This window comes from Mustela erminea, chromosome 4, assembly GCF_009829155.1.
Source record: "Mustela erminea isolate mMusErm1 chromosome 4, mMusErm1.Pri, whole genome shotgun sequence".
NCBI lineage: Eukaryota > Metazoa > Chordata > Mammalia > Carnivora > Mustelidae > Mustela > Mustela erminea.
In genome coordinates, this window is record NC_045617.1 from 66,519,845 (window position 1) to 66,545,181 (window position 25,337).

A 25,337-nucleotide genomic window follows, 5' to 3' on the forward strand; every position below is an offset into this window, starting at 1 on the left:
GCAGGACCGCTGGTTGTCTTAACTCAGTATCATAATTGTCAGTTGGTAGGTATTTTCTATTTTCTGTTTTGAAATTACAATAAAAAAATGATGCCCTGTGACTTACCTACTTGCACCAAAGCAAGAAATTCTCTGGAAGAGATTCTGAAAAGGGGAATTCCTAGCCATTTTATTTTTTAAAATTTTTTATTTTTAAATATTTTATTTATTTATTTGAGAGAATGAGAGAGAGAGAGAGCATGAGAGGGGAAGGGCAGAGGGAGAAAAAGACCCCCTGCTGAGCAGGAAGCCCAATGCAGGACTTGATTCCAGGACTCCAGGATCATGACCTGAGCTGAAGGCAGTGGCTCAACCACCTGAACCACCCATGTGCCCCAAGTGGGCACATTTTAAATGGTGATGCTTCCAGATTGCTCTAACTGGTATTCTATGACCACACCGCTACCCCCCTGTCCCCCCACCCCCACTGCCCTGAATCAGGGGAGGGGGAGAGCACGTGCTTTCGCAAACCTGCCCACACAGTGGGTGTTACAGTTTTCCAGTCTGACTGGGGAATCAGGGCACCTGTCTGTATTTCATATCCTCTTGATTAACATGAGGTGCAGCATCTTTCAGGCCTTCTTTAGCCAATTGCATCCCTTTTACTATGAATTGGTTTTGTATAGACTTTGCTTATTTTTTTTCAATTGAGTTGTTCATTTCCCTTACCAATTTATAGAAATTCTTACATGCATCATGGCTATAAATCCCTGTGGGTTACTTGTATCCATGCATGGATGCGGCTTGTGCCCTTACTGGCGTGGCACAGTGGGGAGGGTGTGAGCTGCTGATTTCAGAATGGAGGGACTGTTCACGAAGAGGGTAGGAAAACAGACGAGAGGCCGAAAGAGGGAGTCTGTCTTCAGTCACCACTGCGGAGTTAGGGCAGTGATGTGTTGAAGAAAATCACATGATTTGAAGACAAACAGATTAAAGTTCATGGTTTACTAACAGAGATTTTGGACAAATTAACTTCTTTGAGGCTCAATTCCTTGTACCATTCAGGGATTTAATGACTTCACTTTATAAAGCATTGTTGTGTGGAATAAATGAATAGATTCATGTCAAGCACTTGCTTCAGGGTCTGGCCCTCCATGTTTGAACAATAAATCATTTATAGTGTGAACCCAATAAAAGGAGTCACACAGGTGCCTTCTGACATCTTAAAGGGCCATGGACACAAGCTGATGTTAGCTTACCATATTATTATCCCTTTCTCGTAATATACTGGAAGTCTGTGAAATATTTCTAAATCTTCTTTACTCAGAGTTTGGAGACTGGAACATTCCTGAGCGTCAGGCCACCTCCCACTTTCACTGACTGGCAAATGAGGATTTCGGGACTGGAGGCAAGGGTGGGGCTAACTCAGGGTAGAGAAGCGTGCAGGGAGAACCGAAGGAGACAACTGCCAAGGAGAAAGGCACGGGGGTCGCGATCACCATGGCTGGAACAAAGGCACTTCTGACGCTAGAAAACTTCATTAATGGAAAGTTTGTACCTTGTAACTCCTATCTTGATTCTTATGATCCGTCCACGGGAGAAGTATATTGCAGAGTGCCAAACAGTGGGAAAGAGGAGGTGAGTGGGGTGCCTGGCTGAGGCAGTTCGTTGAGCATCTCTTGGTCTCGCTCAGGTTCTGTGTGATCCCCGGGCTGTAGGGTCGAGCCCCGCACTGGGCTTGTGCTCAGCGCAGAGTCTGCTTAAAGGCTCTTTCTCCCTCCGCCTTTGCCACTCCCCTCCCCCTCTTTCTCTCATATAAATACATGAATAAATCTTAAAAAGAGAGAGAGAGAAGAGGTGAGTATATTCACTTAGGGAAGATGGAAATATACCTCATGTGCTGATGAATTACGTGTCACTTTTCTAGGATCAAAGGGAGTTGGGAAAAGGTGTAGAATTGTTAAACCCTAGCAGAGGGACGATTTTAGTGCTGGGAAGGTCTGCTTGGTAATGGGACTTTTAGGGTGCAGGATTCCCAGGCATCCGAAAGCGTTCTAATGACACCTTTTGAAATGGTGTCAAGTGAAGACTATCCTCCATTCAGGAAATCCGCGTTAGGCAACTTGGCTTTTGGGAAAGAAATAATAAGTATGGTAACGGCTTTTTTCATAGAAGTGAAAATCCTCTTCGTATTTCTTTTGGTGAGTGAAAGCAGGTGCTAATGTAAAAGCGAGTGGCCTCTGGTGAGCTTTCAAACGGGGATGCCTACGCCTGGCACGAAGCCCATGACTTCGCCCAGAACGCAAGTGATCAATGAGGCGTCTTAATACACAGCTGCGTTTCTCAGACAGTCCTTAGCAGGGGTCTAGTAAAAAGTATTTTTTGTTAAGAATGGCCCATGTTTCTGTTTCCTTTTCTTTACTAAGCGTTGCCTAACTTTGCCACTATATTCATGGATTTCTAAAAACAAAAACAAAAACAAAACAAACAACAAAAAAACCCCCAAACTTGTTGCTCCACTAAAGCAAAAGTGAAAAACCCAGGGATTGATTTTAGATTATCCTCTAATAATGCCTTATGTCTTTAAAACATCTAGTGATTTGAAACTGATCGTTTGATGAAATGCAAAATCAAATTCCCATGTATTTTTGCATTTAAATTTAACACTGTCACTCAAAGTGCTTAATGGTATAAACATTAAAATTTTTTTAGTGATGCAAAATTTTATTTAAGAAGTTTTATAAAATGTTGGATATATTTGTTATTTCTTTGACAATGTAGAAGTGTCTGGGGTGATGAATACGGCTGATGTGTGTATGCTCATCTAATGCCTAACAGGTTTTACTTTTTAAGGCACAAAGAACTAGATTATTTATTTATTCTTTAAAACAATTTTTTAGAACTAGATTATTTAAAAGCCAACTGTAATCTTCATATACAAATAAGTATCTATAAATAAGCCTTCTTATACTAAGCCACTATTTCTCTTTTATTAATAATATTTTAAAACTGTCTTGCATTTAAAAAAAAAACCTTTAGACTTGTGGACAAAAGTTTGCAAACATTGACTAATCTGTTGGTTAAACTGTAACCCACAATTCTGTTTCAAATGACTTGGTCTAGATGTGGGAAATCCAGCTTTGTGCTATCCAATCCTCCTGGTCTCTAAGTGTTTTCCAAAGTGCTATTAAAGATGACAAATATGACAAATGTTGTTGAAATATTTTCTGCGGCTAATGGTTCATGCCTTTTCAGAAGACAGAATGCAGTACAGAGGCATCAGCTAGGAGAGGAATAAATATTTTGGATTTCCCAGCAATTTAACTTGCAAATATTCTCTTTGATCCCACAAGTCTCAGTTTTTCCTCACTTGAAAAATATCATCAACACACAAACTGCACACCCAGTTTTACAGAAAGTCTCTTACAGAAAGTGCTGCTGGTGTTGCTAACAGGTTTTGCTGTGTGCTCCACGTTCACTAAGCCCTCTAATACAAATTATACCCAATGGGAGTCATAACAACCTACAAATAAGACTCTATCATCACCCTTATCCCACAGATGACAGTGAGCTAACATTCTCATCTCTGATGCCTAGATCACACACACACACACACACACACACACACACACACACACACACACACAGAGATTTGCGGTGGTATTTACATGATAGCTTTGCGATCATAAGCAGAAACCAGAGTCCGACCCCATGGCTCCGGAGACCAGCTGTACTGCTCAGTATCTACTGTCTTGACTTAGAGCTGAACTTCCATGTGCCTCAGTCTCCTTACCTATAAAATGGGAATAACAGTAATACCTGTCTTATTGTGTGGTTCTGAGGATGAAACAGACTGATGCAAAGCCCTTTGTGTTTGGTATACGTTAATGCTTTCCAGGTGTTAACTTTTGCTCATATAGATTTTTTTTTAAAGATTTTATTTATTTATTTGACAGACAGAGATCACATGTAGGCAGAGAGGCAGGCAGAGAGAGAGAGGGGGAAGCAGGCTCCCTGCGGAGCAGAGAGCCCGATGCGGGGCTCCATCCCAGGACTCTGGGATCATGACCTGAGCTGAAGGCAGAGGCTTTAACCCACTGAGCCACCCAGGCGCCCCTGCTCATATAGATTTAATACGTATTCTATACTACACAGACATAAGCCACCTTAGAACATATGACTGGACCTGCGTTTTTTGCATAGCAAAAATCTTAGATTTTGTATCGACAACCTCAGGAAGATGAGATTTTACACTGAGCGCGGGAGGAAGGAGCCCTTCTCTTGTTGGCTGGCAGCCAGGCCCCGGGGAGGCGGCGGCTTCTGGTGGTGAACAGCACAGCCCACCTTCTCCCTTCATCCCGTCCTCGGGTCCACAGTAGAGATCCAGCTTTTCAACAGAAACCACCACTTTTCCAGAAATTTATAATGAAGAGGAGAATCATGTCATCCTTTATTCAGCTCAGCTGGAAGTGACTCTGTTTATAAAGGAAACAGAGAAAGATCTTGGATCAGATTTGGGGGAGAGGGCGGCTGAACTGTTAGGTCATGTGACGCGAGAAAGAGGCTCGTGGTTGCCTGAAGCCTATGGAAAAGGATTCCGAGGCTGGGCCCGGGCCCAGGTGTGGAAGAAAGCTGTGAGTAATTCTAGAGTCTTGTCATGCGTGTGAGGGGGGAGAAAGCTGAGACACAGGCTATGGATTTGCTATCTCCGGGATAGACTTTGCTTCGACTTCGCTGAAGACCCCAAGACTCATTTTGCCTTGCAGGAATTGGCCTTGCTCGAACCTTCCCATATACTGTTTCTTTTTAGATTTGCTCCAAAGCCAGGTTTCCAAGCTATCTGTTCAAATACGAATGCCCTCCTTTCCCACAGAGGCCTCTTTCACTGGGCAGAGCCAGGCAGGCTACAGGGACTGTGGCTCTGCCATAGCAGGCCAGCTGTGGTCTTGGAACCACAGAGATCTGGGTTTGAGTCCTGATGCTGTCACTTATTAGCTGTGTAACCTCTGCTGAGTTACTTGAGTTCTCTGTGCCTCGGTTTCCTCATCCACAAAATAGGCATAGCAATAGTCAGGATACAGAATTCTAAAACAGGTGAAATAAAATAATTTGTGTGTTTAGCATATTCTTTATATATAAAAATAAGCAATTTGAGTGGATTTTTTTAAAAAAAGATTTTATTTATTTATTTGACAGGCAGAGATCACAATTAGGCAGAGAGGCAGACAGAGAGAGGAAGGGAAGCAGGCTCTCTGCTCAGCAGAGAGCCCGATGCGGGGTTCAATCCCAGGACCCTGGGATCATGACCTGAACTGAAGGCAGAGGCTTTAACCCACTGAGCCACCCAGGCGCCCCTTGAGTGGTCATTTTGAGTGGAAATGACAATCTGAGGATATGATTTCAAATAAACTTTTAGGCTTTGTTAGATATGTTGGATCTGGATTAAAAGCTGAGGGATTCTACACATCTCGGTGATGTTTTCTCTCTCATCCGCTACTGAAAAAAATTTTTGTATTTTAACGTGATTAAAAATGTGCATCTGTTAAAATTCAAATAGCTTCCTTCTGATGGCCGCATCTGAATACCCTGGTCAAAATGGAGCATTCTTCTCTGTTTTTGTGGTGCCCCTGATTCTCTGGTCATGTAAACAGTACTTTGCAGATAACTCAGCATGAGGAGGCCTTGAATATTTGAAATCAGGCAGAAGGGAATTAGGTGTGGGTGGACCTGTGGATTCTGGATTCATCCAACCTCAGGAGCAACGGTCTTAAACTGACCCTCTTCCTCTTGCTCCTCAAAGATCGAAGCCGCAGTGGAGGCGGCCAGAGCAGCCTTCCCCGGCTGGTCGGCCCGGAGCCCCCAGGAGCGTTCGCAGGTGCTGCACCGGCTGGCGGATCTGCTGGAACAGTCCCTGGAGGAGCTGGCCCAGGCAGAATCCAGGGACCAAGGTGAGTGCCGCTGGCCAGCCCTGCACCGGCCAGTGCGGTGCCTAAGGAAGAGTGCAGTACTAATCCTCAGATGCAGGCCATGCCTGCCCTCCTTCCGACTGGTCAGGTGACCTCCAGCCTCTTAACTACAAGGGATGGGACTCGGGTACTTCCTCCATAGTAGGCCCCCGAGTCGCCCCGCCCCCCCCCCCCCCCCGGGCCTATCAGTCTAGCCGCACCTGTGCTTCTCATGGCACAGAAGCCATGAAAAGCCTCCACACAGGAGGCTTGCATCTGGCAGACTCCTGCCCAGGTCACGGCTGAGCCCAAGTTTCAGGGGCAAGGAAATAAATATACTTTGTCCCTTTGGTGGAAGGCACTGCCAGGGTTTTTGGCAAGGGGAGTAGATGTGGGGTGAGGGGAAGAAGAGGATCCTTCTAGGTAGACCATTCAAAGCAAAAATAATTGAAAAGCAGGTTGTTTAGAAAGAATCTGTATGTCAGTATCGAACTCCCAACACAACTTCCCAATTTTAACTCCTTCCCAGAAGCGTAAGTAATGGATTAAATGTCAATAGTAATATCTATTGGGAAACCCTGAGATCTTTTAAAATGATACAGATGCTTATAAATCAGCTTAAAGTTAGAAGGCAGCCTGAGTCCAAACTCTTCAGGAGATGCTTCCTGCCCGTGCTACTACACTGGGAGTCCCCCTGAATCACCAAAGACAACTAAGGAACAACCCAGAAAAGATATGTTTTTCTTTTTGTTCAGTTCAGAAGCTAGGGCATATACATGGGGCACGTGGTGAGTGAGTGAGGGCCACACAGCATCCTTGGGGTCCCCTCAGCCTTTCTGGCACGTTCCCATCTTAAGGACGTGTTGGGGAGACGTGTAGTATATATCATCTGTTTGTCAAAGTGGTTTCATTGTGTCGTGCAGCTACAGCTGTCTTAATACCCATTACTCCAAGCCCTCCTAGCAGGTATGAAGCTTGGTGATTTTGACTTGAAAAAGCTGATGTGAATGGAGTGGTAGGTAGCATCTGGCAGATAGATTCATGATAGCCACGAATTGTTCAGCCCGCAAAGCAAAGATGGTTTCACTTAATTTTAAGTGAAAATCATCTGATAACTTCATACCTAATTATTTCACGGTTCTATGAGACCACGGCCAGCTCTCTGTGTCGTCAGGGGATGAAGTTTCAGGCTGGAGAGGACCAAGGTTCCGTCTGCGTGAGCTGGGATAGTGTACGATCGTGTCTTCTCCATCCCCGGGGAAGCAGATGGACTGTGCTTTCTGTTGTTGGCTTCTTTCAGGGAAAACCATAACACTGGCCAGAACCATGGACATTCCCCGGTCTGTGCAGAACTTCCGGTTCTTCGCCTCCTCCGTCCTGCACCACACGTCCGAGTGCACGCACATGGACCACCTGGGCTGTCTGCACTACACCGTGCGGGCCCCGGTGGGGATCGGTGGGTGCTCGGGGAAAGCCTGCCCTGCGGGGGTGCCCAGGGATGCTCCCTCCATTCTGTAGAACTGGTCTAAAGGAACAGACCGAGAGGAAGGAAAGAGATGACTTCTACTTCGGCCGAAAATGAATGGGCCTCAAAAATCTGTTTCTAGTTTATTTTCTTTGTCTCACATTCCCTACTTATTCCTGGAACACTGTTCTTGGGAAATTAGCAGGGAAAGAAGGATGCCGGGAGGAAATTCACATACGAAGGTTCCCCCCGACCCCACAATAAAAAACATTTTTTTTTACCCCCAGAGAGTTTTGTAGTCAAGAGCAAGGATTTTGGGTATGTGCAGGGCCAATTTCATAACATTTGTATACCTCAGGATTCTTGTCTTAAAAGCTGGGAGAATAGTTTTAATTTTATATTTATATATGTTAGTGTGAATTAAATAAATTAGTAAGCGTAGGGCGCTCTGAATTAACGGCTTCCTGCTTTCTTTTAGAGAATAAGTGAACCTGAGCAATGGCTCAAACTATCCACTAGATGTCACTGTTCCTCCAACCACCAAATACGCATACTTAGTAGTTACATTTTATGATGGGATAAAAGTAAATAAATTTAAAGGAACGAAAATGGGACACATTACCACTTTGGTTATTTGAACTCTTTGGAAATCACATTTTGAAGGAATTAGGAAAAACTGAAACTTCTGTCTTAGAAGTATGGTGATATATCATGCTGAAAAAAACTGTTATCCTATAAAGAAAAGAGTTTCTAGTGAGAAATATAATCAGATAAAATATATATTGACTTTCACAGCATAGGTTTAAGGGAAGAGTATAAGTAAGATGAATCCATTTATAAATTCATAAAGTAAATTTTTTTTTTGAGAGTTTTATGGTTGGAAGTTTTATGGTTTCAGAACATTGCATGGAGACACATTCTAGATGCTGCTTCTGTTACTTATTTAGCAATGCTATCTGGTCATGAAACAGGTGATAACCCAGAGAGAATTTTTTATTAAAAAGTTTTCTGGCTGGCCAAGATGGATTTCATAGTCTATGCATCAAATTTTCCTGACTTTACTAATCAGAAGGCCCCCACATGGCAGACTAAGAATGTATTTGCTCTTATTTTACCACTAATTCTAAAAAGCTTGAGATTTTATGCCTTAATCCACAACAGGTTAGAAACAGTGATGGAAAAACTTAAAAGAAATAGTAGCTAGACAGTTGGATGATGAAGAAGGAGAGAGAAGTTTAAAAAAAAAAATGTAAAGGCCAGTCTATAAATCTCAAAACTCATCACGTTCTGGAACTGTTTAGTAGCAGGTGACAGCCTCTTGGCCCTGGAGCTTACATTGCCCTTGTTCATAAATACGCTGTTACATCAACAAGAAAATAGTAAATTGTATTGCTTTATAGTTTTAAGAGGCACAGTTGCTTGTAATACATTTTAGAGTTATTTCCCCAAAGTTGGCTACAAGTAAGCCAAAATGGGGGTTTTAGAAGGGTAAGCCTAAGTTTCACGCAGGGTGGAGGTGTTCCACGTCAATAAACCCAGTCTGGCCAGTCTAGTTTGAGGGTCCTGCCTTTGGTGGCCGTGTTTCTGTTCTCCTCTTGTAGCTGGTCTGATCAGCCCTTGGAATTTGCCACTCTACTTGCTGACCTGGAAGGTGGCGCCGGCCATCGCGGCTGGCAATACCGTGATAGCCAAGCCCAGCGAGCTGACGTCAGTGACGGCGTGGATGATGTGCAAACTCCTGGAGAAAGCAGGTAATGAGCGGTGGCTTTGGAGAGGTGCAGGACTGGCTTTGGGGTTGCAAGTTTTGTGGGTCTCAGCCGCCACAGCGTCTCTGACATGTGAAAAGTTATTCTGACTAGAAATCTGCTCACCAAAATTGATTCCAGTGACGTCTTTGGTTTTCCTCTCTCTGAGCCTTTTCTGAGAAATCCCCTTCACACACAGGGTTGGATCACACTCCTTCCTCTTCTTCACCCGTGTCCTCCCGGTGTCGGGGATGGGGAGGGGCTGGCAGGCAGTGGCATGATTGCACACCTGTAAGTGAGAAAGGCTTAAAGATCCCTGTCAACTCCCACACCAGCCTGCTCCAGAGATGTCTTCAGTGGATGGTTTAAATCTTCTATTTGAACCACTTCTTAATCTTGATGCAAATAAGACTGCCTTTAAGTACTTCCCTGGTTTTTATGGTTATACGATACCTGCTAGAAATGGGTATTTTTAAGAGATTTGAATATACCTCCCTCAGTTTTCTCTACATTTGGAGCCACCATGTGAAAGTTGATATAATACGGCTCCTTGGCCTCTTTATGTCAACAGTGTCCTGGCCATGTTCAAGGTATGCTCCTGGGTAGTTGGTTCTAGGGTATAACTCAGCATGGGTATGGTCTGACTCTGCACCAGGGTTGTGTCAGGAGAGCCTAGCTTGTAACCCACAGGAAAGCCCTTTGCTGTTAGGTCCCTCTGCTCAGGTCTCCATACGCACCCTGCTCTGCGCTCTTCCTTCAAGTTCACAGAGAAGGTAGTGTTGGGCTCACCCATATCCATAAAGTAGGTGGTTGGAAAGAACCCATACCTCCCTCTTCTGGATACCTTATCTCTCTAAGCAAAAACATACATACTGGCTTCCAAGAAAGTTGAGCCAGTTTTTACTCCAGGATTTAGATGGCAGGGTGAACTGTGTGGCCTTATGACCCTAGTCTAGCTGCCCATTTCCCTTGTATTGTACAGAGGAATGAGGCCTCCAGCTTCAGCCTTTGGGGTGACATTTACGGATGCTCTAGGCTTCTAGAGGGTTATGATAGAAATGTGCCTATCTCTCTCACGTCCCAAGGGTATCATTCCTTCTTTACATGAGGGATCATTTTCTAATGCCATTCTTTGCAAAATTAAGTGCTTAGTATCTACAGAGTTCCAAGGCCTTTCTTCCCTCTCTGTTGGCTGTAGGTTTCCTGGAGTGGAGAGAAGGGGCCGATGCTGTGCCGTGATCTATGTTGAGGAGGGCAGCCCTGCAGGTGGGGCGAAGCCACAGAGCTGTGTTCCCAGAACCACTCTCTCTTGAAGTCAACCACATCTTGATCTATGAAGATTTCTCTTCCCTAAGCACTCTCCCCTTCTATATGCCCAGCTCCTGGGCTACACGAGAGTTCTACATTTCCATGAATTCGCATAGTGTTGATCTTATTTCTTGTGAATGAATAAGCTTGTTATACCAAGACAGTTCTTCCTTCCTTCCCTGCCTCTGCTGGCTTTGCTAAACTTTCTTCCTCTGGGCACCACGGAGAGTGTAAGGCTCAAATTGCACCTGTCTTAAGCCCTCAGTTTCTCCATTTGGATTAAGAATCTGTACGGGACGTGTTGAATACTGACGCAAAAGAAAACTAAGAAGACCTGCTGGTGCATTCTTGATATTTATAGAGCCAGTCCTCAGGTCTGGAGCATTCAAACAGACTTGACAGTTGACCCTCCTGTGACGTAAAGCAATTTTAAAAAGTATACAGTGAGTACCCCTTTTATAGTTCTAGAACAGTTATTTCTTCTTGGCAGCACCAGACGCATGCCTCATTCCTGGAGTGTCCAGTGAAAGCAGATTTCTGTCCTTTCCTGGTTTTGTTCTGCCCAGTGGAAGCTTATTGCCATCCTTCCCCATCCCAGTCCCTGGTGCAGGGAATCTATGCCCCGTGCTGTCTGTTAGCCACCTATTCTGAGTTTTACCGAATTATTCTTTGCCATTGTAGTGCCTCCTTTCTCTGGTAACTGGCATATCTTAAGGGTAGAGGGTCAATGTCTCTAGAAACATTTCATTACTGTCTTGATCAAATTGGCAAAGTGGTGCTGAGAATTACTGGCCAGTAGGTAAACACATTAACACCAAAGTTCAAGGGAATGTAAAGTGTTAATGCCGTTGTAGAGAGGGCAATTGGCCTGCTGAAGTGAACTCATTTTCCTGGGATGATAAATACGTGGTGTTTCTGAGTTTTCTTCACTCTTCATTAAAATGCTGTTGTATACATTAGCAGTGATTTGATCCATTTTTGCCTTCCGGATTTATAAAGCCCAATAGTCCACCTTCTCTTGCCCCCCACCCCCAATCAGAAAGTATTGGGCAAATATTCACATGCTCACTGTCTGATGGAGATGCAGGACCCCCCAGCCTGCAAATGGTGGGAAACTTGACCTTGTTTCTCCCCCATCAACCACCGTGAGGGCCTCTCTCCTGAGCCCCCTCTCTGCCCCAACACGGGCTTAGCGGCTGTCACATGGTGTCTGACTCTGGGCCTGCTCTCCATGGCAGTGACTTGTGATCCAGGACCAACCCAAGCTAGATTTCAGTATGTGTGCACCTGCCTGTAAAGGAGAGGCCATTCGAGGGGAAGCTCCCCCGGATACCACCAGGAGTCATTGATTCCCCACACCTGTCTCCGAGGCTCACCTGAAGGGGGTGATCTCCTCAGGTTATCACGCCTGGGCTCTGGCTTGATGGGAAGGTATTCTGGTTGATGGTGGATCATCAACGCCAACTTGTTATTTGTACTCTAAAAGCATATTCTGGAAGAGATGGTTTTAATCCAACAGAGCATGTTTCTGTTAGGAAGAGAATGTCTAACCTGGATAGGGAAAGATAGTGGGAGCAGGGAAGTAGTTAAAAAACTTTATACGTTGGAGGTTTTCTGCATCTCTGTACTTCCAGGCTGGAGAAATAGGGAAAGAAACTCAGCTAATCTCCTAAATCCTAAGACACAACACGTTTGCACTTAGATTTTCTTTCTGGACACATAAAGCTTTCCAGAGTCAAGGACCATTTCTGATTTGGATAATGTACACGAAGTCTCCATTCGTTCATTCACGTATTTATTTGTTAACCGCGTGCCCCTGGTTTTGCCTCCTAGTGGTTGCCCTTTAGCCTCATTCTGCCTCAGTTTGGTTGAGGTGAGGATATGAGTCCTCCCTGCCTCATCCAGTAGCTGGAAGATCTAGATCGCTTCCAGCAGTGACTGGCCCACAGTGAATGCGGGCACTTATTGGTATTAATCTATCTGGCAAACTAGGGCCTTAGCGTAGGGGGGCCAGTGGGGAGCAGTAGGGTCTCATGCTAGAAAGATGGGGCTCTCGTTTTAGGGTGTATTTGGCACTTTAAGTCAGTTCTAGAGTGTATGTTTGTACCATGGGACACAGGACCTTTAACTCAATACTCACCTTCTTGGAGGAGTCTAAGGGAGCCCAAGGGAGCCCAAGGGAGCCCTCCCTCCCTTCCCTGGGCCAAGCCAGTCAATCTTTCCTTCTGTCCACTTCACATTTTCACACTGAATCGTGACTCCTCAATGCCATGTGGAGCAGGGTTCTTCTACCTTACAGGGCTTGACCTGCCTGAGGACATCTCTGTGACCCGAGCCCTTGATGCCTAGTCAATGGAATGAATTAATTAGAAGGTTCTACTCTTCATTTTTCTAAGGCAAAGCACCTGGAAATATCCCACCTAGGGCACACTGGATTTGCGCTATAGTCTTTGCTTTGCCATTAAACTAGAGACAGCCATAAAACACGCTCCCCTCCATTCGAACTACTTCACTTTCAAGGAGAACCTCCTTGTCACTGAAAGTTCTCAACACACGGAGAAGAATTACTGTTGTAATTTCTGTTACTGTTTCTGTATCCCATCCAGATACAAACCTGGAGACTGTTCTGTTTCCTGTCCAGGTGTCCCACCAGGTGTGGTAAATATTGTGTTTGGAACAGGGCCCAGGGTTGGCGAGGCCCTGGTGTCCCATCCAGAGGTACCCCTCATTTCCTTCACGGGGAGCCAGCCCACGGCCGAGCGGATCACACAGCTGAGTGCCCCGCACTGCAAGAAGCTGTCCCTGGAGCTGGGGGGCAAGAACCCCGCTATCATCTTTGAGGACGCCAACCTGGAGGAGTGCATTCCAACGACTGTCAGGTCCAGCTTTGCCAACCAGGTATGTCCTCTGGGTTGGTGTGTTTTGTTTTGAGTTTGTTTGTTTGTTTGTTTGTTTTAAAATTCTGTGACCCAGTCAGCCTGGATCTGTTTCATCACAGTGCCAAGCCAGGAATGAGTGGGTCAATCTGGGGCTATTTCAGGGAAAGGAGATTTTGACATTGTGTTATGCCATCGACTCTGTTTTGTCTCAATGTCGATCTGTGGTTCTTGTGGAATCACAGCTTCTGTTGGGCAAACACCTGTTCTTGAGCTTTATCGGGTATAAGCTATGGACTGACTGTTTGCTTCTCTAAGCTTTTTCATCCCTGTATTCATAGAGTCGCCCCCATTCTCTTCTTGCTGTCTGAATGTCCTATCTCCAGTAAACCTTGTGCTCCCCAAAGCATCCTAAATGTAGCACACACTTAGAAATAAATGTCTAAACTTGTCTAGAAGATGTTGCTGATGTCACAGAGTCATGGACAACTTGGTATCTCCCAAAATTGTGAGATGTTTTTCTGGAAGCCAGAGTTCTCAGCAGATTCTTCGATGCGATGGCATCCCAAAGGGTTAGGAACACTGACCCAGATAAACCAGATGGTAAGCCTCACAGAGTCTGCTCTGGGGCTACATTCGACTTTAAACACCCCAGCATCAGGTCTTGGGTAGAGCAGGTGTGCACAAATACTGAATGATTTTCTCCAAAGGCCTGCTTTTTAAAAATTTTAGCAGTGAACAAAGAATCCACTGAAGAGTTAGAACTGCCATAGAAAGAAAGATGAGTGAAATGATATATATCTTTATTTAACTTGCCCAAGTTGCTTTACGTAACCTTTTGAACCTTCATTTCCTTGCTTGGAAACTCCCGGAAGCAGTAATGATGTCTTCTAGTAGCGATTTTGTGAGTTGTAGAATGAAAGCCATTCTTGACAGTGGTTATTTTTGTGATTGTTATCATTGTAATTATTTCTCTCACAGTCATTCTTAGAGAAAGTGGCTTGACTGTGTCTGTAGAGAGCATTTTTCTGGATCAACAGACTTAAATTTTAAGATTTTAGAAAATAGACTTGCAATTTTATGATACAGCTATTTCAATCATTAAGGTAAACAAGTATCCAAATGAACAATGAAATCAAGCGTTTTGGTGTTTAAGTGACAACACGGGGTTAGGGACAAGCTGTGGACTGCGATACAGCCCAGAGGACATCAGGTGAACTCTGCATGAAAAAACCCCAAAAAACCAAAAACCAAAAACAAAAACGTACTCTGAGCGCTGAGATGGACTGTGGCTTCTTGGCTACCAGGATTGTGCCAGAACTTGAAATTGCTAAGAGAATCTTCCTCTCGGGGAGGTATTTTAAATGTCCTTGGGGAAGAGGACAGGAACCCAGCTGACTAATTCAAGATAATAGGCAGATTTTAGGCGAACTACTGGGGCTGGTTGCTTTTTCCTTAACCAAGAGCTGAGTCCCATGTAGTGAACACTTCTTCCTCAGTTGAACATAATGGGGCCCTTTGAAACATCTCTGCCACACGTAGTCTCCTTAGGCCAGGGGTGCACTCACACTTCGACAAGCTGTGAGACACTGAAGAAATGAATGGACTTCAGCATCACTTGGCCTGAAGTTGAAACTTCCTGTGCCTGGTGGCCCTGGGCTTGGGTTCATTCAAAGCTCCATTTCCTAATTGTAAGCTGGGAAACCTATGGCTTCGTAGAATTATTATGAAAAAAGCACCCTGCGCGGTCTCTGGAATGTAGTAAATAGTATTTCCCTTTTCTCATTTCCTCAAAAGTCATGCTACCAGAGATCCTGGCATTACCTAGGCTTTCCTGGCACTAAGTAATCAGGAAAACCCTGACTGTGTAACCCCCCAACTCTCTTTACCACACCCTCCCTCCCCCCATGGCAGGGGACACTTGTGTCTGGAGAGTTCCCAAGCCAGATACACAGATGGTTCTTACAGTGATGTTGGATGGCAGAGAGAATTCTTTTTCTGAAACAGTGACTATTTGACTTGGACAATACACCTTTGCACAGTTGTCAAAATAATTAGAAATATTCCATCCTTAGGATGGTTTGAAGATCAAATATAAATGTGAAAATCGTTATTTATGCAGAAATGTACTAACCGTACATACATAATGATTTGAGATGTCTCGACTGTGGTTTGTAAGTGACTGCACACTATATTCAGACGACAGTAAGGATCATTTTTTACTCAGGCTCCTGTTAGCACCTCTGCCCCGAACAGGCAGTATCTCTGTTTGGATGTCTCGTAGGCGTCCGAACCCTAACCCACGCCAGGCAGAACGCTTGCTTTCCCTCATCCCTATCCCTGCAATACAGCTCCTCTCCCTGCCTTAGGCTTGCCTTTGGGGGGTAAAGCACTACCATCCGAGGTTCCATCAAAAACCTGGGACTCGACCTTGTTCTTATCCCAACCTCCTATCTCACTAATCCATCAACCCATCCCGTTGGTTCAATTACTCTAAAAATCCTGGAACCCCTGCTTCCGCAGAGCATCAATACCAGTTTTCTTGCACTTGGGGGTCCCACGTCCCTTAATGAATCTGGTGATGTCGGTGGATACCTATCACTTCACCCAGCTCCGCTGGTCCTGCCCTGGTGCAAGCTACCTCTGCATGCCTGGACTTCTGGAATACTCTGTGAACTCTCCTCTGACCCCACTCTCGTTCTCTTCCATTCTACTCCCCAAGGCTGCCAGAACGACTCTTTAACAATGGAAATCGATCATATCATGCTGCTGCTTAAAGCCTTCCACCAGCTTTTCATGATCCGAGGAGCAAGATGCAAACTCCTTGTGAGTCTGTGGGACTCCGCATGGTAGGGCCTTGCTCTCACCTCCTGCCCTCCTTTCTTACTCTCCCTGCCCCCATTCCTGCCTCCACTCCCAGCCTCAGCCCTGCCTGCCTTCTGCCTTGCCTCACACACCACACCCCTGCAAGCACACTCCTGCAGCGAGAAGCCGGTCCACCCTGCCTCCTGAGAATTGCCTTCCTCAGCATCTAGCCCAGTCAGCGCCTCCCCACCAACCAAGGGTCAATTCAGATAGCCCCTCCTCACAAGGGCCTTCCAGAACTCCCTTTACTCCAAGGGACTAAAAGCGGCACTTTCCCATTGATTTCTGTTCCCATCCTCGGCTTAGTTTTTTTGTATTGTTTTGCTCATGACCTGAAATTATATTATTGGTTGAGCTCATTGACCTGTGCTGTTGCCTGACTTCCCCACAAGAGTGTGTGTTCGTGGTGGTGGGACTTTGTTTTGTTTATCAGTGTCTCCCATGGCCTAGACCAGTGCCTGGCATCTGTCAGGTAGGTGATCAGAGATGCAGGGCGACCTACCCATGAAGGAGTGTGTCTTGTCATTGTCCTCATGTGTCATTCTTGGCAGGGCGAAATCTGCCTCTGTACCAGCAGAATCTTTGTCCAGAAGAGCATCTATAGTGAATTTTTGGAGAAGTTTGTACAAGCTACCAGAATGTGGAAAGTTGGCATTCCCTCCGATCCATCGGCCAGCATGGGAGCTCTGATAAGTAAAGCTCATTTGGAGAAAGTAAGTCAATTTTCTGCAATGGGAGTTTGGGGAGAAGCCCAGTGCAGGCATAGCACACATTCCTGCTTTGAAATGTTGTTCATTACTCTCCTGTTCTTAAAAAAAATCTGACCTGTAGGAAATGGCCTCTGGATACAGAGTCTACACATGTTGTCCAGGTTAAAGCCATGTCTACACGGAATAAATGAATTGGAGAGAGCGAGGAAGAGAAAATTTGAAACATAATGGTCAGTGGATAAGAATGACGTGGATTAAGGGTGGCAGGAATTTCCATCGATAAAAGTTCCCAGTGGAATGGGTTCTGCCTGTGGCTTACAGCAGATGCAATTCCAGACGTGCCATGTCTGCTGGTTATGTGGTCCTTAGTGGATAGAGTTAGTGGTGGTCTATGTGGGAGAAGTCATTGATGGTCTCTGGGTGGTTTATGGAATTTAGGTCTTTAAGGCCATCTTCATGTATTACCTGATGTGACTCCCAAAATAAGTCACAGAACGCTGGAGCCAGGAGGCTTTATTTTCAGCTGTGGTAACTGAGACCCACCAAGGAAGATGTACCCCTGTCCATTAGCTAGTGAGGGACAGAGCCTTTACTTAATTTTGTAGAAATCTTTGACTCTGCATACAATTGGGAGATTAACTACATTTTAACTTTGACCTTTACAGCACTGTGAAGCACAGAGGCTCTTAGCCAAGGGTATAGCATCTGAGTGGTCTCCTCTTATTTCTTTGGTTTTCCCAGTGAACTACGAAGCAGGGTGAAGAGGGGAGAAGGTGCTGAGGGCTCAGGAGGGAGGAGAGGGTTTGAAACAGTCCTGCAGGACATCAGAAGGGATTCCCGTTGTTTCTAGCATTGTAGCCACAGAAGATGTGGACAAAAGCCAAGAACCCTGATAGATCTAAACCACAAATGAGATTTGATTTTTTTTAAGACTTGAAACATTGATGAGGTTTTAGGCCTGGTGTCAACCACTCCTTCACAAATCCTAGCCCAGAAATATCATCTTCTATGAAACCAAATTATGCTGTAAAGACAAGTGTTTATTTAACATGTTTGTTGGATTTTGTTTGCTTACTGTCCTTTCAATGTAGTGTACTTAAGTGTCTTGAATAACTCTGAAAATGGTGAAGCTTACAGTTAGCAGTTTTTTTTTTTTCCTGACCACATTTGAACATAAGCCCAAATTTATCTTTCAAACAGAAGTTTTTAAAAACTCCCTTGTATTTTTACCATGATATATTTTCTATCTCGGTCAAATAACTAAGAAAAGAAATAAACTTTCTATTTTGGAATAACTTAAGATTTATAGAAAAATCTCAGAATCTCAGGGCAGAGAGTTTCTATATCCACTCACGCAGCTTTCCCGTTTGCTAACATCTTCCAAGTCCACGATACAGTTGTCCACACTAAGAAACCAATGTAGCACATGATTGTGCGCCAAACTGCAGATTTTTCAATTAACCTCTCTTGACTTTCTACTTGATCCTTATAGAAAATAATTTTTCAGGCACTTGCTTATTAAAACAAAGTACAATTAATTACTCTGTACTTGTTTCAGAAAGCTGCATGGCTCTGCTGCTTTTAGGGAGAAAGATTTTGTACACACAGTTAAAAATTTCAAAATTGGGGCACCTGGGTGGCTCAGTGGGTTGAGGCCTCTGCCTTCGGCTTAGGTCATGATCCCAGGGTCCTGGGATTGAGCCCCGCATCGGGCTCTCTGCTCAGCGGGGAGCCTGCTTCCTCCTCTCTCTCTGCCTGCCTCTCTGGGTACTTGTGATTTCTGTCAAATAAATAAATAAATAAATAAAATCTTTTTAAAAAAATTCAAAAATTTTTTAAAATCATTGGCCAATTATTATTATTATTATTATTATTATTATTATTATTATTAAAAGACTTCATTTATTTGAAAGAGAGAGCAGGTAAGAGAGCATGAGCAGCGGGGAGAGAGAGAAGCAGGCTCCCAGCTGAGCAGGGAGCCCCATGCTGGGCTCCATCCCAGAACCCTGTGATCATGACCTGAGCCAAAGGGAGACACTTAACCGGCTGAGCCACCCAGGCGCCCTGGCCATTTTATTTCATTTTTTTTTTTCCTAGGGAAGAACACTAAAGATCGTATTCCCATTACTGCACCATATATAAACTTGCTGCGATCAGTGGAGCCCTCTTGTTTTGTCGTCCTACAGACTAGATCTCTCCCTGCTAGAGCAGAGCGCCCCGCAGGTGGGCTTACATTGCCTCCCCCATGTGAGGCCACGGGTCAGTCCTACTAAGACTTCAGTGGCTCCTGGACATCTGTCATCTTCACCGCTCCACCTTGAGCACAGGTGCCCAGATGCAAGGAGTCATGAAGTCCCCCTCTGAGTCTCCCACCAGGTGGACCCATGATGGGGGGGCTTGCAGATGGATTCTTGTGAGGAGGTGCTGGGTATCTTGAGAGAGAGGGAGAGATAATGGAAGCAGCGAGGGCAGTGTAAATGTGGCCTCTTCAGTGGGACTCTTTTCAGCTGGGTATGCCTCTTCGGAGATCAAGAAGGGCGTGCTGACGTTCCACCAGTGGTCATCTGTCCTCGCCTCTCACCAGAGAGCTGTGGAGGCTGCGTCCCAGGGGAGGCCAGGCGGCCATCTTCTATCCTGCTTCTCTTCTGCAGCTGGTCTGTGTCTGCTTTGAAGCAAACTAGCCCTGCAGAGTCTGGGATCTTTGTGTCCATCTTGCTTCTCTGTGGTTGTCAGGATAGATGACGAGGCAGTCACCCAGGAGTCCAACTAGAATATGCAGAAGCTGTTAAGCTTTTCGGTCACGGCAAAGGGCTCAGAACCTTACAGAGACGCAGCTTGCTCCGAGTGGACGAGTGACTCACCTGCCTCCCAGGGATGCAGGCGACTGTCCACAAGGAGGGTAGAAAAGGTGTTCTGCCTGTTTCGCAGGTTGCTTTTTGTTTTTGTTTCTCTCCCCCTCCCCCAATCGAATGCTTTTCCACGCGACTGTCCAGAGAATCTGGCTCGATGCCAGCCTGCCCAAAGATGCAGGAAATCAGAGATGGGATTCTGAGTGTTAACAGTGAGGCTGGCGGAGCGCAGGGCAGATTCACAGGTGCATTCCCCTATAGGGCCAGGCTGCAGGCTGTTAACAAAGGTCCACTTTGGCAGTTTGCTAGCTGCTTCTGTCAGATTTAAAAACAAACAAAGAAAGAAACAAAACAAAATCGACTTGCCGGGTGGGCATGTCTCTGAAGTCTCCCTGCTCGTAAGCCTCAGATGGTGTGTGATATCATCACCTTCCTCACCAACAGCACCAGTGGTGGCTGGCATTCAAAAGACTTACTGCGTGCCAGACATTATGCTAAATATTTTACATATATTTTATCTAAGCTTATGAATAGATGGGAGTGTTAATCCCATTTTTCAGAGGGGAAACTGAGCATTAAAAATCCCTCTGCGAGCAAGTGGAGGCTCTGGGATTTGAACTCTTGGGGCTCCCCGCCTACCCACCTGACCTCTGCGCCAGGATTTTATGGGCAAAGCTACCAAGTACTAGCTACTCTCTGCTTTTAGAGAAAATTTTATAGTTATAATTTATTACATTTTATGGCATATTAGTGGTCACAACATTTTCTTTTTTCACATTTTCCTGAAAATCTCAGTTCCTGAGCTGCAAGTTGAAATATCATTCTATCACCCAGAAAATAAATTTAGTTTAGTGTGAGTTTAATATATCTTATATATTAAAATTTTTGAAAGGTTTGCATTTTGAAAACAGACACTTTCCTTCATATTTTATTATCCAAGACTGTCTCAGAGATAATCATGATATTCCATGTAGACGAGATGATCTAAAGCCACTCCATGTTTAATCATGGAAAAAAGTTCTGGCCCTGCATTCAGCAGGTGCTCCTGGAGATCTTTGCCTCAACTTCCCCTGTACACGCATTATGCTGTCTTTGACATCTTTTAATTAGTCTAAGTGGGTTGTTTCAAGAGGAGTAAGAGAATAGGGGAAAGAGAAGTCCAGACGTAATTTAGTTTTCATCTGCAAACTAGACAAGGGCTTTTTCTGGGAGAGCTTCGAGATCAGGGCACGTGTTGGGGGCAAATGTGTAGCAGAGGGGAATACGAAGCTGTTCCAAATATTCTATTTTTTAGAAGTCTTTGACCTCATGGTTTATTAAGTATTCTATAAGCTAGAGCAAAGTTAAAAATAAGACAACAGTACTTTATAATTTTTGTATGGCAAACACATAACTCTATGTTGAGTATAGTTCTACAATGGAGTACTTACCTAATACAGGACAGAATGCTCAGAGTAATATATGATACATAGGGATCCAAAGTATGACTTCAAAATTTACTCTGCCTTTGATGTACTGCTTAGCCGTTGTTTTATACTTTTAATTTTTGAGATCACTTTTCTACTTCTCCTATGCTCAGGGGTAGGATAATGTTATCATTGTGACTGTAATGAAATTTCCATACATAAACATATGTATCCTTTTATAAGGAGTCATTTCTACAACCATTGTGAATAAACATCTGTCACTATCTCGAAGTTACTGGATTTACTTATTACATAATATTTCCCATTATAGTTAGCTATTCTGTATTAACTAGATGTGTTTTCAGAATGTAATCAGTAATGAGACTAGAAGTTAGAAATGATTTGTTCCGGAAGCCTTTCTTGGTCTTTGGTCTTACGCACCATTCAATCTCCCATATTCTGCAGTGGACAGAGCCACCTCCCCCACCACCCCACACAAGGAGTAACTATTCTTTTGTGTATCTAATTACTGAATATCCCTGAGTGTGAATTCTAGCTTTCCTGTTTACTAGTGCTATGAACCATCTACCTTTTCTGAGATCAATTTTATCATCAGCAAATAGGTGGTAATAATGCTAATAGAGTTTTGAGAGAACTAAATGAGAATGTATGAAAAGCATTTATCTATGTGCCTCGGACTTAGACAGTAAAGAAATGACACCCCTCCTCTTCCGTCTGGAGGCTGACTGCCCAAGTGATGGTCAGAGCACTTCCACCCTCAGGCTTAGCAGCTGAACAATAAGACAATCAACTTTAGATTTCTTAGCAATATTTAGATTTCTTATCCATATTTCCTAGATGATTCAAAAATATTGAACTTTCTGCTGCTTTGTGTCAAGGCAAATGGTAAGATGTTGCTAATCATGGTTTTCACCCTCCCAGGTCAGAAGTTACATCAGGAGAGCCCGGTCGGAAGGGGCCCAGATTCTGTGTGGTGAGGGGGTGGAGACGTTGAGTCTCCCCCCCAGGAATCGTGCAGGATACTTTATGCTTCCCACAGTGATAACAGACATTAAGGATGAATCTTGCTGCATGAAGGAAGAGATATTTGGTCCAGTGACGTGTGTCGTCCCCTTCGAGAGCGAAGAGGAAGTGATTCAAAGAGCCAACAGTGTTAAATACGGGCTGGCGGCCACGGTGTGGTCCAGCAACGTGGGCCGTATCCACCGGGTGGCTAAGAAATTGCAGTCCGGCTTGGTCTGGACGAACTGCTGGCTCATCAGAGAGCTCAACCTTCCTTTTGGGGGGATGAAGAGTTCTGGGGTAGGTAGAGAAGGAGCCAAGGACTCTTACGAATTTTTCACTGAAGTCAAAACCGTCACCATTAAACACTGACCCTGGCTAGTGGAGAAGCCGTGGTCCACGGCTGGCTGCAGAGAATCAGTAGTCCAGTGCGGCGAGCAGATACCCCGGCATAAATTTCTGCCACATCTTTGCTCAGTGGGGTTTCTCTACCTTAGGCTCAGCAGTTTGTACTTTCATTCGTTGTCACAGAGAGGCTGACTGTTTTCCCGGTGGAGTCAAAGAAGAGACTTCTGAGCAGGAATGCACAAAAAGGAAGCCAAGTAATTGTCAGGTTCCTTCTCTATTGTGTCCTCGCTGTAGTTTTTTTCATTGTTTTGATTGAATTCTTGGAAATTCACAGATAATCATTTTTTTTTTCCATTTTTAAGTATATATAAGAATGTCAATAGCATGGAATTTGTCCGAGCAGACCTAAATGGTAGGTCCCACTAAATACATCTGTAAAAGGACAGGGAAAAATAAAAATAATGACTACTTTTGGAGGAAATTTGAAGCAAGAAGAGGAAATAGTTTGATTCATTTCTACTCGAGTGTAATCAATTCCAGTTCTTCGGTTCTGTTTCCCATGAGGCTTAGAACCCACTAATCCTAAAAGAATAAACGTTAAGCAATTTTAGTAGCCAGTATGACGTATGTCTTCTTCTTGAATTATCCTTTGTTCCTCTTAGGGGTATGGACTTCATGCAAAGTGATAGAGGTATTTCCAATGGCTTTTTTTTTTTTTTTTTTTTTTTTGGTCTCCTAATGATCAGAGGAGAAAACTGAGGTTTACAGAGATTAAAGTTGCATGTTCAAGGTTACACGAATGCTGAGGGGCAGAGGAAGAATTTGAACCCAGGGCTGGCTCTCAGTCTCCAAAGCCATGATTTCTGACCACTCACACTTGCACAGCAGCCGCAGTCTTACAGTTCATGGAACACGTTGTGTTGGGTCTCCTCTCCGTGTCTCCCTCCCTCTCCCCCTCCGTCTCAGGCGTGCAACTCAGGAACTCCTCAAGCACAGCCCTTCCTACACCAACTGAAACCAACCATTTGCATGTCTGACTGCCCAGCTGGAGAGGAATTGCCTGAAGGCCCAGGCAGTGCTGCTCCCCAACCCCCCCCCCCCCCGCCCCCCAAAGTCTCCATTCCCAGCACAGGGCCTGGCACCCAGAAGGTGCACCAAACAACTTCCAGGGATGGAATGAGGTCTTCCTGATGCTCTGGGGTGTTCGTTGCATGGTGTTTTGGGATGTGGGTTGGGCCAGAGTGGGGCAGAATAGTCTTCGTGGTTTGTGTAGGTTTTCGGATATGTTGGCTTGTTCTCAAATGCTGAAAAACACAAGCCGTTTGGAGGCCAAGCAGCGGTGCCGAATCATATCTGGTTCCCAGCTTCTCCCTCCGCTCCCTTCTCCTTTTCTCACCCGCCCTGTTCTCCAGCTCACGCCCTGGAGTCTTCATTAGTTAAATCTAGAAGCAATTCCAAGAGGCAGTAGGAGGGATTTCAGCAGCTCCTAGTCTCTAAGACCCACATCTTTGGTCTTGTACCTGGTCTAGCCCAAGCTCGTCCTTATTTCTGAAACCTAAGCCACATCTTGATTCCACATTCTGGTGACTGAACATCTTTGCTCCCCATGCCTCAAGACCCACCTCCCACCCTGCTTGTGTTCTGCCTCCAAGACTGTTCTCTAGGACGTGGAGCTGGCCCTGCTCCTGTGCTTTCTTGTCTGGGCTCTGGATCTTGTCTTGTGAGAGGAGTGCTTCCTGCGGACAGCCATTCTGGATGCCAGTTCCCTCCTCTGTGCCTCTCTGGAGCGTCAGAAGCTTCTCCTGGGCTCATGAGGTGGTCCCATGGACCAGATCCCATTCTCTATCACCCCAACACGGGCCCAGTGCTCAGTTGTGAACACCAGTGGCTTTGATTTCGGGTCCCCTGTGGGTCTGCACCAGTGTGATGACAGAGTCCCCACAGAGCAGTACCTCTGTGGCTGCAAGGAGGCCAGGTCCCCCGCCTGCTGGACGTAGGGCCACTCCGGAAAACCCTCAAAGGGGACTCACGAGGGTTCCGATCCTATCTGTTGAGTTTTATTTCTGAGCTGGGTGATGGGGGCTTGCATGTTTGCTGTGCTCTTTCACACATAGGAACTACATACTGAAAGGAAAAAGTGGATCGTGGATTGTGGGTCGTGGCAGGGGGACAGCCTGGCGCCTGCACAGGGGGAGCTCACAGCATAGTGAGCCCCCTCTTCCCCACAGAGCCACCGTGGGGGGCTGATCAAGAGGTGACCCAGATGGAAAGCAGGTGCTGGGCGGGCAGGAACAGGGACTCTGAGGAGCCCAGCTTCTGAGTGTGCCTTTCAGTTCTCCCCAGTCCGGGAGGTCTCTGGTTCACAGGCAGATTGAGATCCAGTAGGTCTGGGTAGGGCCTGATTTTACTTGGAGTGTCAAGGACTTCCAGAACCCTCTGTAGGAGCTGCGGATCCATGATCCCTCCTCCCTGTCTTCCTGGGTCTCAGGAGTAGCCCCTCCTGCACTGGTCCCCTCCTAGACCCAGAGGAAGTGCTCACACACCAGAGCTGACCTTCCTGGGAGAAGGTCTCCAGTGTGGTGCATGGCACGGAGACTGAGATAACGTGGGACCCTGCAGCTTCGCAGAGGAGAGACATCCACCAAAGCATTTCCTCGCCCAGGTAGAGCAGGTCTTCCCTCCATGGCTCCTTTGGAAGGTGCACACTGAGCCGTCTATGCAGCCCCAAAAGAAGCCTGTCTCTGATCCCTTGAACGCAGAAACATAAGGTTAGCCCCTCCATCCAGGGGAGGGGGTTACCAGTAAACTGCTTTTCCAA

General features: G+C 45.3%; 1 protein-coding gene across 1 annotated transcript; it reads left to right on the top strand.

Annotated features, from left to right (window-relative positions):
- Positions 1–1,392: 1,392 nt before the first annotated feature.
- Positions 1,393–23,136, top strand: ALDH8A1 (aldehyde dehydrogenase 8 family member A1). The gene is made up of 7 exons (XM_032339453.1): positions 1,393–1,617; positions 5,780–5,927; positions 7,225–7,380; positions 8,991–9,140; positions 13,084–13,340; positions 16,735–16,896; positions 22,091–23,136. Exons 1-7 carry the CDS (start codon positions 1,480–1,482, stop codon positions 22,541–22,543), a joined length of 1,464 nt encoding a protein of 487 aa, XP_032195344.1. The 5' UTR covers positions 1,393–1,479; the 3' UTR covers positions 22,544–23,136.
- Positions 23,137–25,337: the final 2,201 nt, after the last annotated feature.